The sequence below is a fragment of the Pyricularia grisea genome (assembly GCF_004355905.1).
Source record: "Pyricularia grisea strain NI907 chromosome Unknown Pyricularia_grisea_NI907_Scaffold_2, whole genome shotgun sequence".
In the NCBI taxonomy this organism is placed as follows: Eukaryota; Fungi; Ascomycota; class Sordariomycetes; order Magnaporthales; family Pyriculariaceae; genus Pyricularia; species Pyricularia grisea.
The window spans coordinates 2554217-2572701 of record NW_022156717.1 but is presented as its reverse complement, the minus strand read 5'-3'; the positions used below and the strand labels follow the sequence as shown (position 1 = coordinate 2572701).

The window sequence follows — 18485 nt, the reverse complement described above, 5'->3', positions numbered from 1 at the left end:
AAAAAAAAAAAAAAAAAAAAAAAAAAAAAAAAAACGAATTGAACCACAGCTCCATGACAAGGAACCTCACAAACCACAACTGCTACAAAAGTTTTCTTGTTCTATTTTAGAGTAAAGCAGAGCCAAATACTCTCATGGCCACACGGCCGTGACTGCGACTAATTCACAATGCAAATACCAAATACAGTTCGGGTAGGCCTTGGAGCCCATGTATTCAATCGCACCGTCTACCTCAGGGTGCAGCCAAAGCCGGAGACGCTGGCCGAAAGACGGGCGGTGCTTCGGATGCTGCAGCGCACCGGCGAGGTCGAGGTCTTTAAGAAGCTACGCGTATGTTATGTTCTCTATTCAAACCCCAAACATTGCTCATTACATTACAAGCGAGAGCGTCACCTTCACAAGCACATACAATACTGACTCTTGAAACCCCAGCGTGACGATTCCTTCATCTCCATTTTCCGATCATCCAAAGATGCCATAGAACTCGTCAGGCGCGCTCCGATCAGGTACGAATTCGTCGTGGAGAACATAGGTGTCAACTTGATCGGTTCGGGCGATATCACACCGACCGTCGCACCGATCGAGGCCATGCGGCAGGGCGATAGCGACTCCGAGACGCCAGTGGCCGAACTGGAAGCGGACGAACCGGTGGCGGAGCAGCTGCCGGAGACGCCCGAGCAGCAAGAGGAAGATGGTGACCCGTCGGCGCCTTCTCTGGGCATTTCCACGGTGAAGCAGCGCTCCTTTGTGCTGTCGGCCTTCATCACCAACCAGCACGGGCACTACACGCACATCCGGCGGTCGCGACTGTACGGACCCTGGGAGCACGAGCGGCACGCCACCGACACCTTCATGTCGCGGGCGCTGCGCGACCTCGTGCCCTCGGACCACGACACCCAACCTTTTGCCGACTGGATCACGCTCGACCAGCTGAACGAGACGAGGATCGAGGAGCACGACGAGCAGAAAAGGTCCGGGCTGGCGACCACGTATGTCGAGACGCGCAGGGCCAGGAGACTTCACAAGCAGTGGCTGCACAAGAACATGGGCAACGTTGGCCAGACGCTCGTGCTCGCGGATGAGGTGTCCAAAGATCCTGAGTGATTTCTGGTGCAAGCTTTACGCCTAGAATGGGCAGTTGTCCAATGGCTACAACGATATGAAACAATACAACGCAGGCAGCCCTCGAGCCGAGAAGACGACAAAAGATAGTCTGTTATCTTTGGCAGGGTCTTTCCCTTCCCCTCCAATCCTTAGGAAACAAGCTTCCCTAAGGATAGATGCATAGCCATTATCTTATGGCAATCCCGCTCGATCCATTCGATCTCCTCGGATCGTATGTAAGCTTGACACACTGGCAACCGACAGGTGTAGTCAAATTACGGAATCGAGCTTTGGAGTCTACCTACTCTACAACTTTGAATTGCCAGCGCCACATGTGGTCATTTTATGCTGCCCGGGTCGCGACGGAAATCAAGTTAAAACCATGCAGGCATCTGACCCCAAGAGTGGTTCGTGCGTACGGCGAAATAAGAAGGATCTGAAGTCAAGTCTAGGCACAGTGGGGGGGGGGGGGTTTCATCGTCGATTTCTGGCAGACGTAGCCCGATTCTCGTGCCTAATCTTTTTTTTTTTTTGTAAGATTGTGGCTGAAGGGTTCGTCTGAAAATGAGATGTCATCTGTCTGTACCGCGCTGCCTCCCCCAAACCCCCCAATCTTGGCTATGGTACCAACGCTAGCGGATAGGGGAAACATCCAGGCACCAGTGCTTACTTCCGCCGCAATCGCTGCAGGTATGGCAGACAAGGGCAATCACCCGGCAAGCCTGGGCGGACATTGGCCGATCGTTATATGGATCAGCCTAAAACAAGAGCTAGATCTAGACTTCTAGAACTACTACTTTAGATGCAGTCCAAACCTAACTGTTATCGACAAAGTGTTATTATAAAACCGCCGACTCCAAAGAGGATTTGCGGCTCATGCCGCTTGGTGTACTTTGCTGGCATCAAAGGCATTGTCAAGGAAAAGAAAAGTATTCAGAGCATTAAGAAAGAAAAAAAAAAACGAAAGCTCAGCACCACCAGCAAGATAACATCTTACTGAACACTTGAGTCGCTGCAGATGAAAAAAAAGGCAGAACAAAAATAAGAAGCAATGAAAGACAACAGCAAATAGAAGAAAACGAAAAAAAGCCCGCCAGCAAAGTCCATCGTTGAGGCGCCAGGGGTTGGTTCATCAGTGTGCACTGGCCGCCTATCCTTCAGCACCAAACCAGCTCCAGTCCTGGCAGGATGACACTAGGTGTTTTAAGCAGCCCTCATGTAATTCCAACGACGATCTTCAAGAGATGAATGTTTTGTTCTGGAGTCTCGGAGGTATCCGACGGTTAAGGGATATGATCCTACGATGTGACGACGGCTACGGTTACTAAACATCAAGTGTTATCTGCTGAAACCTTTTCATCCCGGTTTTTTTGTCTATTATTGTTATCATCCCCTGCCTCGGGTCTTCCTTTTCCCCCCTTATCCTTACCTTAGTTAGACCTGGGTCTGGAATTACCCGTTGCTTTGAGCTTGGTACATGAGGTGAGGTAATGAGGGCATGACTGGACATGGTCATATGTTTTTTTTTCTTTACTTCCCTACCCACCATCCCATATAACAACTGTCCGCGAGCTTGTTCCATCGTCTCTAGCCGCCAGTGACATTTATCCGTCAACACTGGAATAACACCCACCTGAGATCACCAGCAGTCGACAACCCCCACTCTCCTGTGATCATTCTCCAACCCGGGCTTCAGGGACAACAGCAAAACAAAACAAAACAGCTCACGAATAGTCACTCATCATGGCCGCCACTAGCCACAAGATTGGCACATTCTTCCTCCTGGGAGCCGTTGCCCTGCTCGTCGTCACAAACATAACCGCGCCGGTGGTCAAGAGCATCTCGCTGCTGAGGATAGACATCAACAACGCAACCACCACGCCAGACCACCACCCGGTCCTGGTCCTGGGAACGTACGGCTACTGCATAACCAATAGCACCAGCAGTCATAACAACACCAGCAGCAGCAGCAGCAGCAGCAGCAGCAGCAACAATGCCAACACGACCATGAGCGAAAACAGCAACGGGACGACGTCGACGAGCAGCACCGACGGGGGCAACCGCTGCTCGCCCATGCAGTTTGGCTACAACGCCGTCAGCGTGGTCGGGGAGGCGGCGGGGCTGCAGTTCACGGGCTCCGCGCTCGACACGGGCGCCGCCGCCGCCAAGCTGGCGGTGCTGCAGCCCATCGCGGCCGGCACGTCGGCCCTCGCCGCCCTGCTGTCCCTCGGCGCCGGCGGCTCCGGCAGCTGCATGGCGACCTTGATGGCCCTGGGGGCCCTGTCCACCACCATCGTCGCGCTCGTTGTCGATTTTGTCGTTCTCAACATGATCCGCTCCGGTCTCAATGAAACCCCCGCCGCCGGCGCCTCCGCCTCGTTCGGTCCAGGCATGTGGTCCCTCTTGGGCGCTGCCGCGCTGCTCCTGCTCGGGACCATCATGTCTCTGTTTGCTTGCTGCGGAGGCAGGAGCCGGAGGAGGAGGAATGCCAGGTACTCCAAGCAGATTGACGACTAGAGTGCTGCATACCAGGAGAAATTTCTCTTATATTTTTCTTCTCTTCTCTTTTTTTTTCGGTACAGAAAACGGACGGCGGCAGGAAGGGGCCAATAACAAAGAATGATACCACAGCCCATCTGCAAAATTTTCTTTTTCTTTCTCCGTCTTTTTTTTTTCACCATGGAACTTATCGATGGCCGGTCTTATTTTTTCTTGATTTCTCCATTTTTTTACTCTCCTTCATTTCTTTGTTATTATTCCTCTTACACCATGATATCCTCGGCGAGTTATACCTGGCATGTACAACACTTTTCACCTTCAAAAACAGACATTCCATGTACATATTACACGAGAGAGATTTCCGATTATAGAAAGACTACTTACTCTCATCCAATGGAACTTTAATATCGTAGAAGAGCTACTCCATATTGTGCCCAAGAATGCTATGGCTTCAACTCCGAGGTGATATTCAAGTGTCCACACAGCTCGACAACCTAGACCCCTTTTCTTCCAGAATTGAACATCACCGGGGATCAAATGACATCAAGAATATACAAACATGTGCACAGAAAATTCAATTGCCCATTATACCACCAGAATAAGTGTGGCAATTATTGTCATAAATCATCGCTGGGTAACAGGACAAAGGACCTCATCCGAAAAGTCCTACCCGAAACCCCTATAATATCCTATCTAATCTGGACACCGAAATTCCGCTTTTGCTTGATGATTGGATTTGGCAGGTGACTGCTCTGAAAAAAAAAAAAAAGAACCCTTCGACCATCATGAAAAACCCCGTCCCTCTGACCCCCAACCATCTTCCGTAGAAGAATAAAAATATCTTGACTGCCGCTTATGCCCTGGGCATATGGCATCATTAAAGACTTGGTGAGAATGCAAGGCGGTGATAGAGAAAAGAATAAGAAACAAAAAAGGTCGAAAAAGGACCACGCAGCAAACACTCTATACAACGCTTGCTCTTGAAAGTATTCAGACAGAGAAACTGTAATGGTCATAAATAACAAAACGAGAATATCTTGATGCTGGGCAACATGATTTTGGAAAGAGAATCGTTATGTAAAGATGGTATCGAAAGGCAATGATTATGTCGATATGTTTTAATGGCGTGATTGGCGCAAGAGAACCTGGAATGGCCTTTGCGTCTTTGGTTTCATTGCAAATATATGCATCCAGGGACTATGTCCACCTGGAGGTGTGGGATGAGTAGCTTTGATTTTTTTTTTTTTTTTTTTTTTCATCTCTTCTTTTTTTTTCCTTTGACACATTTAAAAGGTCTCCGATTCTTGAGAGGCCATCGACCCAAAGGTGTCTGAGAAAACATGTTAGCATTATATCCTGCTTAGGCAAATCACATATCTAAACTCAGTCGAAAACGTACCTCGCTTCCGGCGCCTGTCGTCCTCACTCTTGGGTGTCATGGCCCTGGGCCCGCTAGGCCGTCGGGTTGGTACGCCACCAAGTGCGCCGCTCAGGTTCCTGTTCTCCAAGCGCGGGCTCTCGTTGTAGCTGGCATGCGTAGCGGTGCCATAGCCACTCTCAACACTATGGAACGGGAGCGGGCTCGGGCTACCCTTCTGCAACTTTGAAATACGGTTGGACCTTTGTGGTGTCGATTGGCCGTCCAGCGGCTCCTTGGGCGGACGAGGGGGTCCTGACGGCGAGAGTGCGGCCGGAACCGGCGAAGAGCCCCAGAACTGCGGCTGGTGCTCCTGATGGGCCGAAGCTGACATATCGCTATAGCGATGCGGTCGCATGTTGGCAGCCTGGCCCTGGAGGCGGTTCAAGCTTGTGGCAGAGTCCGCCCAATTGGCTGAATTTGGCGACCTAGGTACGCCATAGTCTTCGGCTTGGGTCTCTATGGCGACCTTGTGAGCTTGCTGTCGAGGCCGGGGGTGCTGTAGGTTCAGCGAGTCACGGTGAGCCTTGTACTTGGGGTCTTCGGGCTCAGGAAGAGCATCCTGTGAGAAGCCCGTGTGAAGCTTGTCATCGCCGTATGGATCAACGTGTGGGTCGCCGTCGTAGCTCCAATCGGCGTCTTTCTTTGAGTCTTTGCTGCTACGGAAGACCCTGCCTACGCTCGAGGTGGTCGTCTCTGACCAACGAGAAATTTTTGGGAACCAGTTGGATGAGCCCGATGACTTGTGCTTTTTGCTCTTGTCCTGAGGAGTGTTCTCGTTGCTCATAGAACCCTGCGCCGGAGCAGGGAGCGGCGGGGTCGAAATAGACATGCTTCCGCCTGAAACGTTTCGGGACCGCGCGATATTAGCCAGATCCGGATTGGCATACTGTTCCTGGAGCTGGTATCCGCGCTCGGGTGTGCGACGTTCAAAGTCTTCCTCGTTCGCCTCTGGGACCGTGCTGATACGGTGGTCGGAAAACTTGCGGTCGTAGCCAAGCTTTGTTGACCCCCCTCGGTTTTGCGGGATCGAAAGATGACCCGACTGGCTTGCATGGCTGGCAGTAGAGGTACCTGCATGGCCTTCGGGTTCGTAGCCACGGTCTTGCTCGTACTGGACGGCAGGCTGCAGGTTGTCGAAAGACTGTACGTCGGCGCCAGTAGGGGTATATCCTCCTGCACCCGCACTTCCGCTACGGATGGCAGTCTGCGTCTTCAAGGTGTCGACCTCAGTGAGGAGTTGCATGAGCATATCCTCGATCCTACCAAGATCGTTGTTGCCCTTGGTGCTCAGGCCTTTCAGAGCTCTGCGGAAAAGGTTTTGTTTCTTGGTGCGTAGTTCTTCAGTCCCTGCTTGTGAACCGCCAGCGGTCTGCATGGGAGACCGAGCTCCACTGGCGCTGCCGGGGAATGGCCTCGGGCCACCGAGATGACGGTGTACCGTCTTCTCAGTGTTCTCTTCGACCTCGCGGATGATTACGTCTTCCGAGTCCGCAATCATGTGCTTGATCTTCTCAAACGACTCGCGCATCTCGGCCGCGGACCGGACAAGGGTCATGAGGATTTCTGTGTCCCGAGCGCTTCGCTGAGCATCCCTGACCATGAGCTGTGATGAAAAATAAGATTAGCGAGCTGCACTCCACACTGCAATGCTCAGTGTCTCGGGAAACTTACATGTTGCATCAGGGCGACAATATCCTGCGACTCTATGCGGTCAATTCCGGCACCAGTGGAGGGATCAAACAGCGGTGAGCCCAATCCTTGCGACATGCCACTGAGGTGCCTTCCTCCCTTTGGAGTATAGAACGGATCGTCCATGTTGGATGCGTTGACGGGTTGAGAAAACTCAACTCCCTTGCCCTTACTCCTGACATGGTCAGGTGTCCTGTTGGCACCCTGTGAGATGTAGCCCTCATCGACTTTATTGTGCAGGGGGCTGCGAGTTCCAAAGTCCGTACCAAAGCCTGGGTTCTGGTACACCGGCGCGCTCCCACTCATGACGTTGTCACCAAGGCCTGGAAGGTTGACATGAGGGCTGTTGCCCTCGAAGGGGTTCGTGACAAGAGTGTCTCTCTTGCGGTCGTCAGAGTTCCGTTGCCAATCTTCGTGCTCTTGGCTCGGCTGGCGGTTGTGCGACGATGCCAAAGCAGCCGCGGTCGCAATGGCAGCAGCACCAGCCGCAACGCCAGCTGCAGTCCCAAGACCATTACCGTTACGCTTGGGTGTCTCTTGGAGACTAGAGTTATCGTCCTGGTTCCTGTCAGGGACCAGCTGAGTCGGGGTCCTCTGGCCTGACCAGTCCTGGCTGCTCCGCCGCGAGCCATCGAGACGACCTTCGACGACTGAAGGATTTGACTGTTCGTAGAAGCCAACCTCTGGGAGAGGGTCTTCCGCATCTGGGATGCCACTGGCACCCATTCTCGGTCGGTCGTACTCATCCAGGCGGTCGACACTATGCATTGGAGTGTTTGCCGGCTGATGGCCATCCAAAGTTCGTTCTTTAAACGACTTGTTGCGCTGGGGGATGTTCCCGGGAGATCCAGTGTAGCCTCTGTCTATATCTTCATCAACAGTCCTCATATCGCGCTCCCTAGCGCGCAGGGCCTTGGACGCCGCCGCAACGGCAGCCCCGGTGATTGCAGCCTCCGAAGCGGTTGGAGAGTGGCGTCCAGATGACTGGGACTGGGATGCAAGAACCTTGCGACCATATTGGTCGAGCTCATACTCGCCGGCAAATGCGGATCGAGGCTGGCTGCGATCGCGCGAGAAATCAGATGCATGCGAGTTTGTGGCATCTGGCGAGGGTGGCGAACGCACTGGGCCACCCTTTGCAAGCATCGGATCCCCAGAGTGCTGGCGGGAGGGGTCCCGAGATCCTTGTTCATCAAAGCCTCGCATCGAGTTCTGGGCACCGTAGCCACCGCTTCCACGGGCAGAATCGGTCATAGTCGAGCCGTCGAGCATAGAGCCATCAATAAGTGAGGCAACGGCCGACTCTACACCCATGGGGATGTGTACAAAGTTTGGATTAGCTCCGATTCCCCGGACGGCCTGGCCTGGGGACGTTCCTTCGATCTCGCTCTCGGTCGCATTTCTGTAGTCATATCCAGAACTTCTAAGACTACGCTCGTCGTGGTCGTAATCCCGGCTCATGACATTGCTTGGTATGGAGCCAGGTGTACCGGGAGTATGGTAATGAGGAGACTTCATGGGTGAGAATGATCCGCTCGTCCTCTGCGTAACTCTCGAGTCGCGATTCTGCTGCACCTCGCTTCCACCCTCGGTGTATCCAGAAACGCTTGGTATAGGGCTCAAGCCTCGACGCTCCAGTCCATATGGCTCGTACCTGAGAGGAGCAGGAACATCCTGCTGGTTGTAGTAGAACCCAGCTGGCCCATCATACGAGTATTGGTCGTCATCCACATCATCGTAATCGTCGTACTCATCCTGAAGTCTCCGATCGTCGTTGCTGGCATATTGCCCAGTCTCGAATTCTTCGGCAGTAGCACCAGTGCCGGTTCGTGGCAGAGCTTTAAGGTCACCGTGGGATACATTATGATGGTGGGCCCCTAGCGCAGCCAGTGTCGCCGGTGCAATAGTCGGTGTCAGGTTGTCATCCGTAGAAGTACCCACAGCCCTTCCAGTTGTGGTTTCGTGTGTTGAGGGAGTGTCTCCGCGGGCAGACTGTGGATGGTCGCTCTCTGCAGACATGATAGATGTCCGCGTAATCTCAGAGGGATTGATCTCACTCATAAGCGGCATTGGCGGCCTCGGCTGGAATTCTGATTCGTCGTCATACTCTTCAGAATAGTTGTCAGCAGGGCGATTCTTGGCTTCGGCCCGGCGACGCTTCCGCTGTTCTCTGGCTTCGTTGTGACCCATAGCCGCTGCCCCCAGCCCTCCGACTATGGCACCAGCTGCTGCCGCCTTGAGATTGCCATGGCCTGGACTGTCGGTGTCGCGGTTGTATTCGTGTATTGATTCCTGTGAAACAACACTCGCTTCGGGGCTTTCGAGGAGCACGTTGCGAGCCTCTCGGTCCCTTGGCTCTCTGGGCTTGCTCGAACGCTCACTGACACCCGACCTACGCTTGTCAGACTCTTGGTCATCTCTGGATATGGATGTGCCGCTGGTTGAGGTGATGGAGCTGCGGCGACCATGATTTCTGCTTTGCTCCCGTTTTAAGGCATTAAGCTCCGGTAAGATTAGACGACGAATTGCATCTTCGACGGTCTCGAGTAATTTAGGGTTGTTGATTGATGAGGCTTTGGATGTACCAGATCGGACAGAGTATTGATCAGACCGATGACTAGGGGTGAGGCCGGATGAAACGACGCTCGAGTCGGCTGCCGAGACGGTAGATTCTTGATGGCTGCGGCTAGATTTTCTCCGGGAGGACTTCTCTTCGTCCCTATGTTTGTCGCTCGTGCTGCTTGTGCGACTTTTGCTCTTGTGCTTTCGCTCGGATCTCTCTCTGTCTCTGTCCCTGGTCTTTGGCAAAACCACGCGCTCCTTGTCTTGTCGGCCGCTACGTACCTTGTCGGCAGCGGCAGCCGCGGCAAGACCAGCGGTAGCGCCAGCGATCACATTTCCAGCTCGCGAAGGGCTCTTGTCTCGCCTCCTCTCGGGTGACTTGCTGGACGGACCTGAGCCGTCCAAAAAGCTGTCTGTGGGAATGGCTGAGATTTCCGACATGTTTCCTGGCTGATACGAGACCTTACTGCTCTCGGTGGTTGGAATCAATGGACTCGCGGGGCGCCGGCGCCGGCGGTCAATTTCAATGTCAATTGGCTGGTGGGAGACATTGGACTCCTCGGTAGCCGACACGTACGAGTTCATGCTGTGGGCGTCGTCGCCTTCGAGGACGGAAAGGCCCTCGCCCTCAAAGACGGGGCCGGTAGGCGTAGCCGATGCCGATGCCGACGTCTTCCTCGTGAGGGAGGCCTTGCGGCTCCGGGTCTCGGTAATCTGGATGTGATCGTTCTTGCGATTCTTTGACGGAGTCAATCGCACGCGTACGCTAGGTTTGCGCTCGCTCCCTTCGCCCGAGGCGCCAGGTCCTTTGCCACCCTCAAAATATTCTATGAGCAGCGATGTTTGGGAGCGATTGTGCTTCTGGCGTGTCTTGATGGTGACGGGAGTGCCGTCGTCTGGGAGCGAGTACGAGGACTTGGCTTCGATAGGCCTCGAAACATCGGTCGCCAGATCGGTTTCCAGGTCGAGCTCGGTTGGTGAGGTAGTTGTTGAATCGGTCTCTGTAGGAGCGGGGAGGGGAGGCGGCGCTGCTTTTTTCTTGGAATCAGCACCCATTGTGGATACCTTTTTTTTTTTCTAGGGCCAGCGTTTCTTGGATCCCCGTAATGCCGGCCTGCCAACCCAAGACCCGTCCCTGTCGCGCGCCGATTAAGACACGTCTTGGTTTGCGAACGGGTGGTGTACGGATCCTTCTCTTCCCCCTTCGGAAGCCCTTTTTGTTTTTTGTCCCCCTCTAGGATGATGCGAGAAAGGAAAGAAGGGCGAAAAAGAAACGCGGGTGGCTAGTAATGATGCCGGGTAGGGAGGTATTGTCGAATTGACCCGGCGCCAAACATGGGAGCTTGAGTAGCTGGATTGGTTGAAATTCTGGAGACGAGCGAAAAGTGGTGAGCAAGTGCCCTTGCCGCGGAAACCGGTGCAACGTCAAGGTAGGTCGGTCCAGCCCCAGCCCACAAGTCCCCAGCCCCCCCAAAGGTGGGCCACCGCAGGCGACTTGCAGCTGAGCAACAGTAGCGGGACGCGAGTGTCAGGAGGTTGCGTCTGAGGTGACCAGCACTGGAAGGCAAAGAGATCGACGACGCACAACGAATGAAATCGAATAAATGGCAGCGCTCAAGGTTTATGGTGGTTGTTCGAAAGGTATGGGTGGCAGCGTATCTGCGGCTTTTCCAATGCCTTGCTTGGACGCAGGAAGCAGCGGTCAAGTGTGGATGGATGATGTACGCGGTAAGTGGTAAACGTTGCCGAACAGAGAGGAATCTGAGGTACGGAATAGAGTGTACGAAGAGGGCCTGCGGGCAGCGAACCGTTTCCTTTCACTCTTTGCTTCTTCCGAGGTACCTGTTTTTCTCACTTTCAATCTTTTTTCACCATCGAAGCCCACGCTGCAGACCGTTCGTGGGGTTTTGCTTCTCCCCCAAGATCTCCCACAGAGCCAAGCCGTACAGTCAAACAGGTGGCGCTCAGATGTGCCCAGCGCTGCGATACGGAAACTGCTGCACACTAGACTAGGTAACCGAGCCTTTGCCCGGCGGAAAGATGTAAAAAGTGGGTGAATGCGGTGCGAGTTAGTGTGTGACAGGGAGAAGTCGGGAGACTTGTCTTGCAAAGAGACTAGAAATTTGAGAAGCAACTAGAAATTGAGAAAATTTCGCAGGATCCCTCGTTTGTTTCCCACCAGTACCGATCAAATAAACGCGTTGGTTGCGCCTTTGTATTAATTCAATTCAATTTAATTCCACTTTGCAGGGCAAGCAACGTTCCAAGTTGTACCATGTCGGCCCAACGTGACTGGGACTTGATTGCATGCACTACTACAGTCCTGTACTCGATATTTTGTGTGTTTTTTTTTTTTTTTTTTTTTTTTTTTTTTTTTTTTCATGGCGGGATGAGCCACCACAGGGGGGCGACTTTGATGCGCTGTCCCTGCTTGAATATCACGACCAATAGACTTCCAGAAGAGCCACGGGTCAAATTCTTTGGGCTGCAGGAGTCTGCGGGCAAGCACAGTTGTGCTGAGGGCAGGATTTTGTCCAATCTACCTACCTAGTTTGGGCCAATGAAGCAGGTCTTGATGAGGCGCAATTCTTAAGCCTCCCTCCTTTCTTTCATCCGTGCTTCCTAACCATAGTCCGTATTCGAAACCCTTTGAACCAAAACATGGAGATCAGGGGTTCCTCAAGTACTATCGTACATACATGATTGAAAAATGCCATGATGGCTTAACAAAAGTGCTCAGATATCGAGCTAGTTACTTGCCTACGACCTTTGAGTTTTTGCTTCTTGTTGCTATGGGAATCTAAATTCAGCCGAATGGAGCCGCCTTAATCCCGAACCCCAGCCACCCCGCTTGCACCCTGTGTCCATCTGAACAGCTTCCCATCTATCTATCTTGTTTGACAAGCAAGACAACGGGACAAGGTATTCTCGAGCATGAGTGGATCTTGGCCCAAGCTTAAAAACTGACAAACATCGTTGACCTGGTCAGCGTTACCACGTACTGTCTGGGTAGTGCGTAAGCGCTGTCTACCGAGTCGATTTTGACAATCTGGGGAGGGGACTTTTTTCCCCAGCATTCTTGTGGCGTACGGATCAGGGGATCACAGGGCCAAACATTTAAACTTCAATGCAGCAAGCACCCCGGGAGCGATCGAAATATTTTAACTGTCTTAGTTTTCGCATCCAAGACAAGCCAATTTTGAGCTTGTCGCAAGACTGCGTACTATAGTAGTACAAGATAGGTACCTTACTTAATGTACACACACCTGTACCTTATCCGTACAATGAAATCTGCTGCTTTTGGCAAGGTACCTACCAACCACTTGTGGATACAAGGTGGTCCGGTCCACCCCAGCCACCTCAAATTCAAGATTGGGCATCATCAGGCCACCCACATCACATACAAATTGTGCGCTGGCAAGCTGGCTATCAAGAAGCTTAAGCCTATTTCGTCGACGGAGTCGATGGTGTTATCGCGTTAATCTGTGTGAAAGTGCCATGTGCGTCATTCAACGATACTCCCAGACTGGTTAGAGCAGCCGCTTTTGCACCTGATCGGGATCCCTTTGTTTCCTTTTTTCTTCTTGTTTTGATCATTCACAGCCTCCTCGAGCTACGGAGGAAGGAAATCACGCAGTATCTGGGTTTGCAGCTGAAAACATATCTAAATATAACCCGAATCCAGAGTGGGTATTCCATTTCATGATATCGAGACTATTTCTGCTTCTACTGTGGCTGGCTCTTTATGCACTCCCCAAAAATATATCAATCTTCATAGTGCATCAGGCCACCAACACTCCTGAAGAAAACGGGATTGTCCTCAAAATGAGTCAAGAAACCTCCTTTGAGGACCCTCTTCATCATTTCCACACGGATAAGGGCAGCCCATGTGTCAATCCAAAATGTAGTGCCTGCTACCGTAAGCTTATGACGGTACCGAAGAATCGTTGGGTCGTCAGCAGGGTCTGGCTCATCATAGGCATTCTTTGGCTGCTCGGGGATGGAATCGCGCCATCCAGGACCCTTGTTCGTTTCAAGCGAGGTAATGATGCTAGCGAAGCTGGAACGTAGATTTCTGCGGCTTCTTTTGGATATCGACTTGGACCCCTTGGCGAGCTCGCTCATACGCTTGACGAGGACTTTTGAATCAACATGAAGATTCAACCTATCGCCAGTATCGCCTTCCTCGAGATTTCGTGACACTTCGAACAACAAGGCAATGTTGACTCCAGCCGATATTTGCACGTCCACGTCTCCGCTGTCTAGTTGCTCGGAGAAAGCTTCGAGCGCCTCGTAACTCTGCGCGTCGAGACTATCAAGGCTTGTGGCCACGAAAGCCCATGACTGAAGGGCGGCTGAGACAACCTTTCCGCTGTCCAATGCGTTGACCTGGTCGCCGTCACTTTCAATTATAGTGATGAGATATTCCAGGAAATCTTCCATCTCCGCTTCAAGTCCACCGCCATAAATAATGGCGATGCTCATAGTGTAAAGCGCATCCGCCTTGACGTCTTCGTCCCCCTCATCTTCGCAGACGTTCTTGAGCGTCTCGACAATCTGCTCGCACATGTCATCATTGGTATATGTGAGTATGGTTACGGCAAGCGCTTTTATAGCAAACGACTTCTCTTCAGTGCTTGTTCCATTCTTGATACTTTTGAGAAGGTTTGGGATGATCTCGGACACGGATTTCTCGAGCTTGGTCTCTGCGTAATGGTGGCGAATCAGGTGTAGGTATGCCTTAAGGATTCCACTTCTGCCGGCGCCGCTGCTACGTTTGCGAGATGGAAGTTCGCCGATACAAGCATCCAGTCTTTGTTCCCAAGGGGCACCAGATTCGGAATCCGAAGCCGAGTCCGTCATGTGGTCACTGCCATCTTCATCTTCCGAGGGATACCGAGAGCTCGGACGTGAATTCGGTCGAGAAACGCCTGGAGACGTGATGGGGGAGTTTGTGCTCGAGTTGAGACCGGACTCGGGTCGCGACCTGGCCTTTCGAGAGATGGTCTTGCGGCTCTCATTTGACTTGCCGCCACCAAGCAGAATCTGCTTTCGAAGGTCGGACATGCTTCCGACGTGTCCAAGCTAGAGCCAGTGATATATATGTAATCTGGTGGGCGCGGAACGCTATGGGTCAACAGGTGGTGGGTTAAGTAGAACCTGTATAAAGGTGTACGCTTTCGGCGATACTTCAGGTTGAAAGAAGTAGGAGTTGGTGCTATGAGACTAATATATAACACGAATTCTGACTATTCGACGTTGTAATGAAAGAGCCAATGTAAAAGCATGAGATCAGGCGTAGATGCATTTAGACTTCCCTCGTGGCGCCAAAAATTGAGGATTATGAGTTTATATTATTTTTGTGTATCGTCAGTCAATAAAAAAAAAAAAAAGGTCACAAATCACTCAAAAGCAGGAACAGGAAGTTGGTGTGTGCACCAGTGGCAAGATTCGTTTGTGGGATGATGATGAAAGAGGTGTGCTGGCTTGGAAAGCTGCCAGCCCCGAAGCTTGCCAATCTTGGTCGTAGCGGGGTTAAATTGGAGGTTTGGTGTCAGTTCACGTCCACTTAGCCTGGCACAGTGCGACCATCTCATTTGTCCACTCCCCCTCGCCCGAAGTACCTAGGTACCTATCCGCTCCTACCGTACGTGGTAAGCAGTAAAGAGCTTGCATGTCACGCCCCATCAAGCGACAATCGAACGGTAAATAAATCCCCCCAGGCCCTTGTTTGCGTTAAGGTGAGGGTGATCTAACTGCCCAATACGGGCAATTAGAGATCCTGGGAATCTGTATATAAATCCAACTCTGACAAGCGACTTGAGTGACCTATGAATCAGGGTGCATTCTATGCTTACCTTATCTACCTACCTGCCAGTTGTGGTAACTCGCTCAATCGCCATATGGCGGGGTCATCAGTATTCAGTGCATGCTGGCGTGTATCAGATCAGGCTACTGTACGACACATGATCACATGCCCTCGGAGACCACCTCACCTATCTTACTTTGTACCGTATCTAATCCCTTCCTACATTAGGTACTTGCTAGAGGGGTTTTGGCTTCCGACTTGGGTTTAATATCTTCTACCTTACCAACTACTACCAAAACCACCAAAGCCAAACTCGACGTCCTCGCAACTGTCATAAAACAATCGTATCTGCAGTATTTTGCATATCATCGACGCCAATACAGCCCTTTCCATATCGGACATTGTAGTGGGGACCTTGGCCAAAAGGGTACCTCCGCTCTTCCACTACCCGTACAATCAGTGCCGGCCGGATCGTTTGCCCCACCTCCCCCAACGCCATATACCTTGGTACCCTTGCTTCCTCACCTCAGCTGCCTCAGGTAAGGTACCGCCATCGATGTTCCCCGCCTCCCCTACCTACCCAAACTAGGTATCGACTCATCGTCGACCTCAACCTCAACCTCTCATTCTGACCTGCTTACTTACGTATCTAGGCAGGCCGGTAATCAAGATACCAACTAGGTGGCCATCTGCGAATTCCTCCTCTTCCATTACCATAGGTCTTGACGACCAAACGTTGTTCTTCGCACTTCATTTCCCAACATCGAGCTGTGCCAACTATCGCATTCAACATTCGCCTCAGATGCTCTTCAGATTAGGGCATCACATTACTCGACAGGATCCCACCACTTCTGCGAGAAACGCTTTGTCCTCGGTCTAAAGTCTACGAATATCTCACGCAATGTCTCCATCAACGGATAAAGGTCGGTGACTTTGCTTGATGGGATATAGTTTCGAAAGGCATCTAACTCGAATATCTACTTAGTCATTGTGACTCTCTCTGAGAGGGGATCAAACTCCGTCGACATGACGTTTATCGATCGACAGCTTACACTAGATGCCGAAGACGACAGGATCGCTATCGGTAGGACTTCTAAGAGCATTTCCAAAGGCCGTGTTGCGACCGAAGTCAACGGTCTTTTTGACTGTGCTGTTATGAGCCGGAACCATGCCATTATTTATACCAAGTCGGGGGATGTTTTTATCGAAGATAATACATCTATGCATGGAACATTTGTCAACGAGACAGACATCCGTGGACGCTCCTCGTATCAGCTTCGAACTGGTGACGGCGTCCGTTTTGGGATCCCTATCAATCGTAATGAAGATTCATTTTCACCCGTTCTAGTTACGGTTGGCATTACCAAACAAGACCGGTTAGTTAAAGGACGACATAAAAAAAGCATTCTATCTCAATTACTAACAACTTTTTTCACCCTAGACAATTGCCTTTAACTTTCGGGGTCCCGGATGCGTCAGATTCAGAGCTTGAGGCTTCCGACGGGGAGGGAAACGATCACGATGACGACTTTACGCAAGGCGCAGCAAACTGTCCACAGGTCGTGGATTTGACATCACCAGTCAACTCTCCTCAACCCGTTAGCAGTCCAAACCCACTGCCCGTGGCAAATCTGGATTTTTTCACCGTTAGACAAGTCGACAATATCGAGGACGGTATCATCGCTTCATCACCGCTTGGAGGGTCTGTTGTGTCCAGTGACGGAGATCTCGATGATGCATTGTTTGATTCAAGCAATAATGATGCTGGCGATTTTGAGGAAGATACTAGCGATAATGTCGACTCGGATATGTATTCCGGTAAGTTATAAAAATCCTATGATATTGGACTAGAGGTCATCTAACTCCATTTAGAAGAAGTAGACCCATCTGTTTACGACGAGGTCGATTCAGATTACGGTTCCGACCTCGAAGATCCCCAAGATGCAAAGAACACTGAAAATACCGATGGTGCAGAGTCCATCAAAAACACAGAAAACGCCGAGCCTGATGTCTTCGGTTGGCCTCAGACTCCTGAGCCCACAGCCACTGTCGAAATATCGACCATCACTTCATCTGCCCCTGTCCTTCCTCCTGCAGCAGCTGCACCAGAGGTCTCGGTCTATCCCACAGAGGATATTGACCGGCAAGAGACTTCGAGAAAGAGAAAGGCAGCAGACCTTTCTGAAATGACCATTGAAGAACTCAAATGGGGTGTTCCGCGCGACCCGGTAGACAGAGAGACCCCTGCACCAGATCAGGAGACTGTGGCAATAGCCGCACCTGTAACTCCTGTCTGCTTTATAGATACCCCTCGACCATCAAAACGGCTGCGTCACTTTGCGGCTGGCATAGGTTATGCAGCCCTCGGAGGCATCACAGCCGCAGCCGTTACGTTCGGATCTCTTGCCTATACGGCACCAAGCTTTTAATTGGGGCAGGATGTCGCCTTTTCGACTTCATGGGTTGTCTGTCTTTAACTTCTGTCGTCCCCTTTCTCCATTTTTCACCTGCGTTGAGCTGAAGGTTTTGGGACATGTTTTTTTTTTCTTTTGTCTGAAACTCCTTCCCCTCCCCCCATGAGTTGCTTTCCCACTTGTCCACCAATTTTTTTTACGATTTTATGAAGCAAGACCGAGGGGCTGGCGAACAGGCTTTTGTCAATGTGGGTGGGAATATGCATTTACGTTTCTTTATACAGAACCTTTTAACTTGACTGCATTGGCGTCCTGGCGGAGGGGAACATATGTGCGTATGGTATTTTTGTCTTTGAACCGGTCAATATAGCGAAATTCCCAGCTATCATCGAGACGCTGTGCCACGGATCGGTGACACAAAAAGTCGACACCATCCGCCAAGACTAGATCAAAGTTCCAAAGCATTGTAACTCATCCCAAATTTCACAGGAAAGGAGCATGACACGCACGAATGAGAGAGACTACCTCTCCCGAGGGTTGGCATGTCAATTTTACATCGCTGGCGTTTGTCGCTCGAATCCCATCCTGCCAAATCGAACAAGAGTTTTCAGAAAGCTCCATGGACCAAGTCTACTCAGGAGCAGCCGTTCATTACTGTCGTCTCAGCCAGCAATACCTTAACTGGTATGATAGCATGGGCGGCCAGGTTTTTTGATGCTTTGTGTTTTATCCTTGTTTTCAGTGTGACGCTTAGAAAGGTGACCGCAGAAGACGTGATGAAAACTAGCATTACTGCGTGGGAAAACGGGAGCCAAGATTTATATGACGGGGTGACTAGAAGAAGGCAAGTACGGAGACAAAGTCATGTAGCTGTGGGTGCGGAGATGTGCAATTCTAGAACTTCATTGGGAGCCAGCATTGACTATGAAGTGCGAAGATGATATCATGCAACTTATGGGAGCACGCTTGAAAGTAGAAGAGCTGGCTT

General features: G+C 51.4%; 6 protein-coding genes across 6 annotated transcripts; 3 read left to right on the top strand and 3 right to left on the bottom strand.

The window, feature by feature from the left end:
- The first annotated feature begins 27 nt into the window (after window positions 1–27).
- PgNI_03336 (uncharacterized protein) lies at window positions 28–1932 on the top strand. Its single transcript, XM_031123391.1, has 2 exons — window positions 28–330; window positions 433–1932. Exons 1-2 carry the CDS (start codon window positions 169–171, stop codon window positions 1102–1104), a joined length of 834 nt encoding a protein of 277 aa, XP_030984929.1. The 5' UTR covers window positions 28–168; the 3' UTR covers window positions 1105–1932.
- A 915-nt stretch (window positions 1933–2847) lies between these two features.
- On the top strand, window positions 2848–3621 carry PgNI_03335 (uncharacterized protein; the record flags this gene model as incomplete). Its single annotated transcript, XM_031123390.1, has 1 exon — window positions 2848–3621. The coding sequence occupies one exon, from the start codon at window positions 2848–2850 to the stop codon at window positions 3619–3621; it is 774 nt and encodes a 257-aa protein (XP_030984928.1).
- A 1132-nt stretch (window positions 3622–4753) lies between these two features.
- Window positions 4754–11522, bottom strand: PgNI_03334 (uncharacterized protein). The gene is made up of 3 exons (XM_031123389.1): window positions 6695–11522; window positions 5003–6626; window positions 4754–4933 (listed from the first exon to the last, which is right to left on the bottom strand). The coding sequence occupies exons 1-3, from the start codon at window positions 10328–10330 to the stop codon at window positions 4890–4892; spliced, it is 5304 nt and encodes a 1767-aa protein (XP_030984927.1). The 5' UTR covers window positions 10331–11522; the 3' UTR covers window positions 4754–4889.
- Window positions 11523–11653: 131 nt separating this feature from the next.
- Window positions 11654–11752, bottom strand: PgNI_03333 (uncharacterized protein; the record flags this gene model as incomplete). The annotated part of the gene is made up of 1 exon (XM_031123388.1): window positions 11654–11752. A coding segment is annotated over one exon (99 nt), but the record flags the coding sequence as incomplete, so codon positions are not given.
- Window positions 11753–13039: 1287 nt separating this feature from the next.
- Window positions 13040–14341, bottom strand: PgNI_03332 (uncharacterized protein; the record flags this gene model as incomplete). The annotated part of the gene is made up of 1 exon (XM_031123387.1): window positions 13040–14341. One exon carries the CDS (start codon window positions 14339–14341, stop codon window positions 13040–13042), a length of 1302 nt encoding a protein of 433 aa, XP_030984925.1.
- Window positions 14342–15295: 954 nt separating this feature from the next.
- PgNI_03331 (uncharacterized protein) lies at window positions 15296–17881 on the top strand. The gene is made up of 5 exons (XM_031123386.1): window positions 15296–15622; window positions 15737–16006; window positions 16069–16459; window positions 16525–16901; window positions 16956–17881. Exons 2-5 carry the CDS (start codon window positions 15985–15987, stop codon window positions 17510–17512), a joined length of 1347 nt encoding a protein of 448 aa, XP_030984924.1. The 5' UTR covers window positions 15296–15622; window positions 15737–15984; the 3' UTR covers window positions 17513–17881.
- The last annotated feature ends 604 nt before the right edge of the window (window positions 17882–18485 follow it).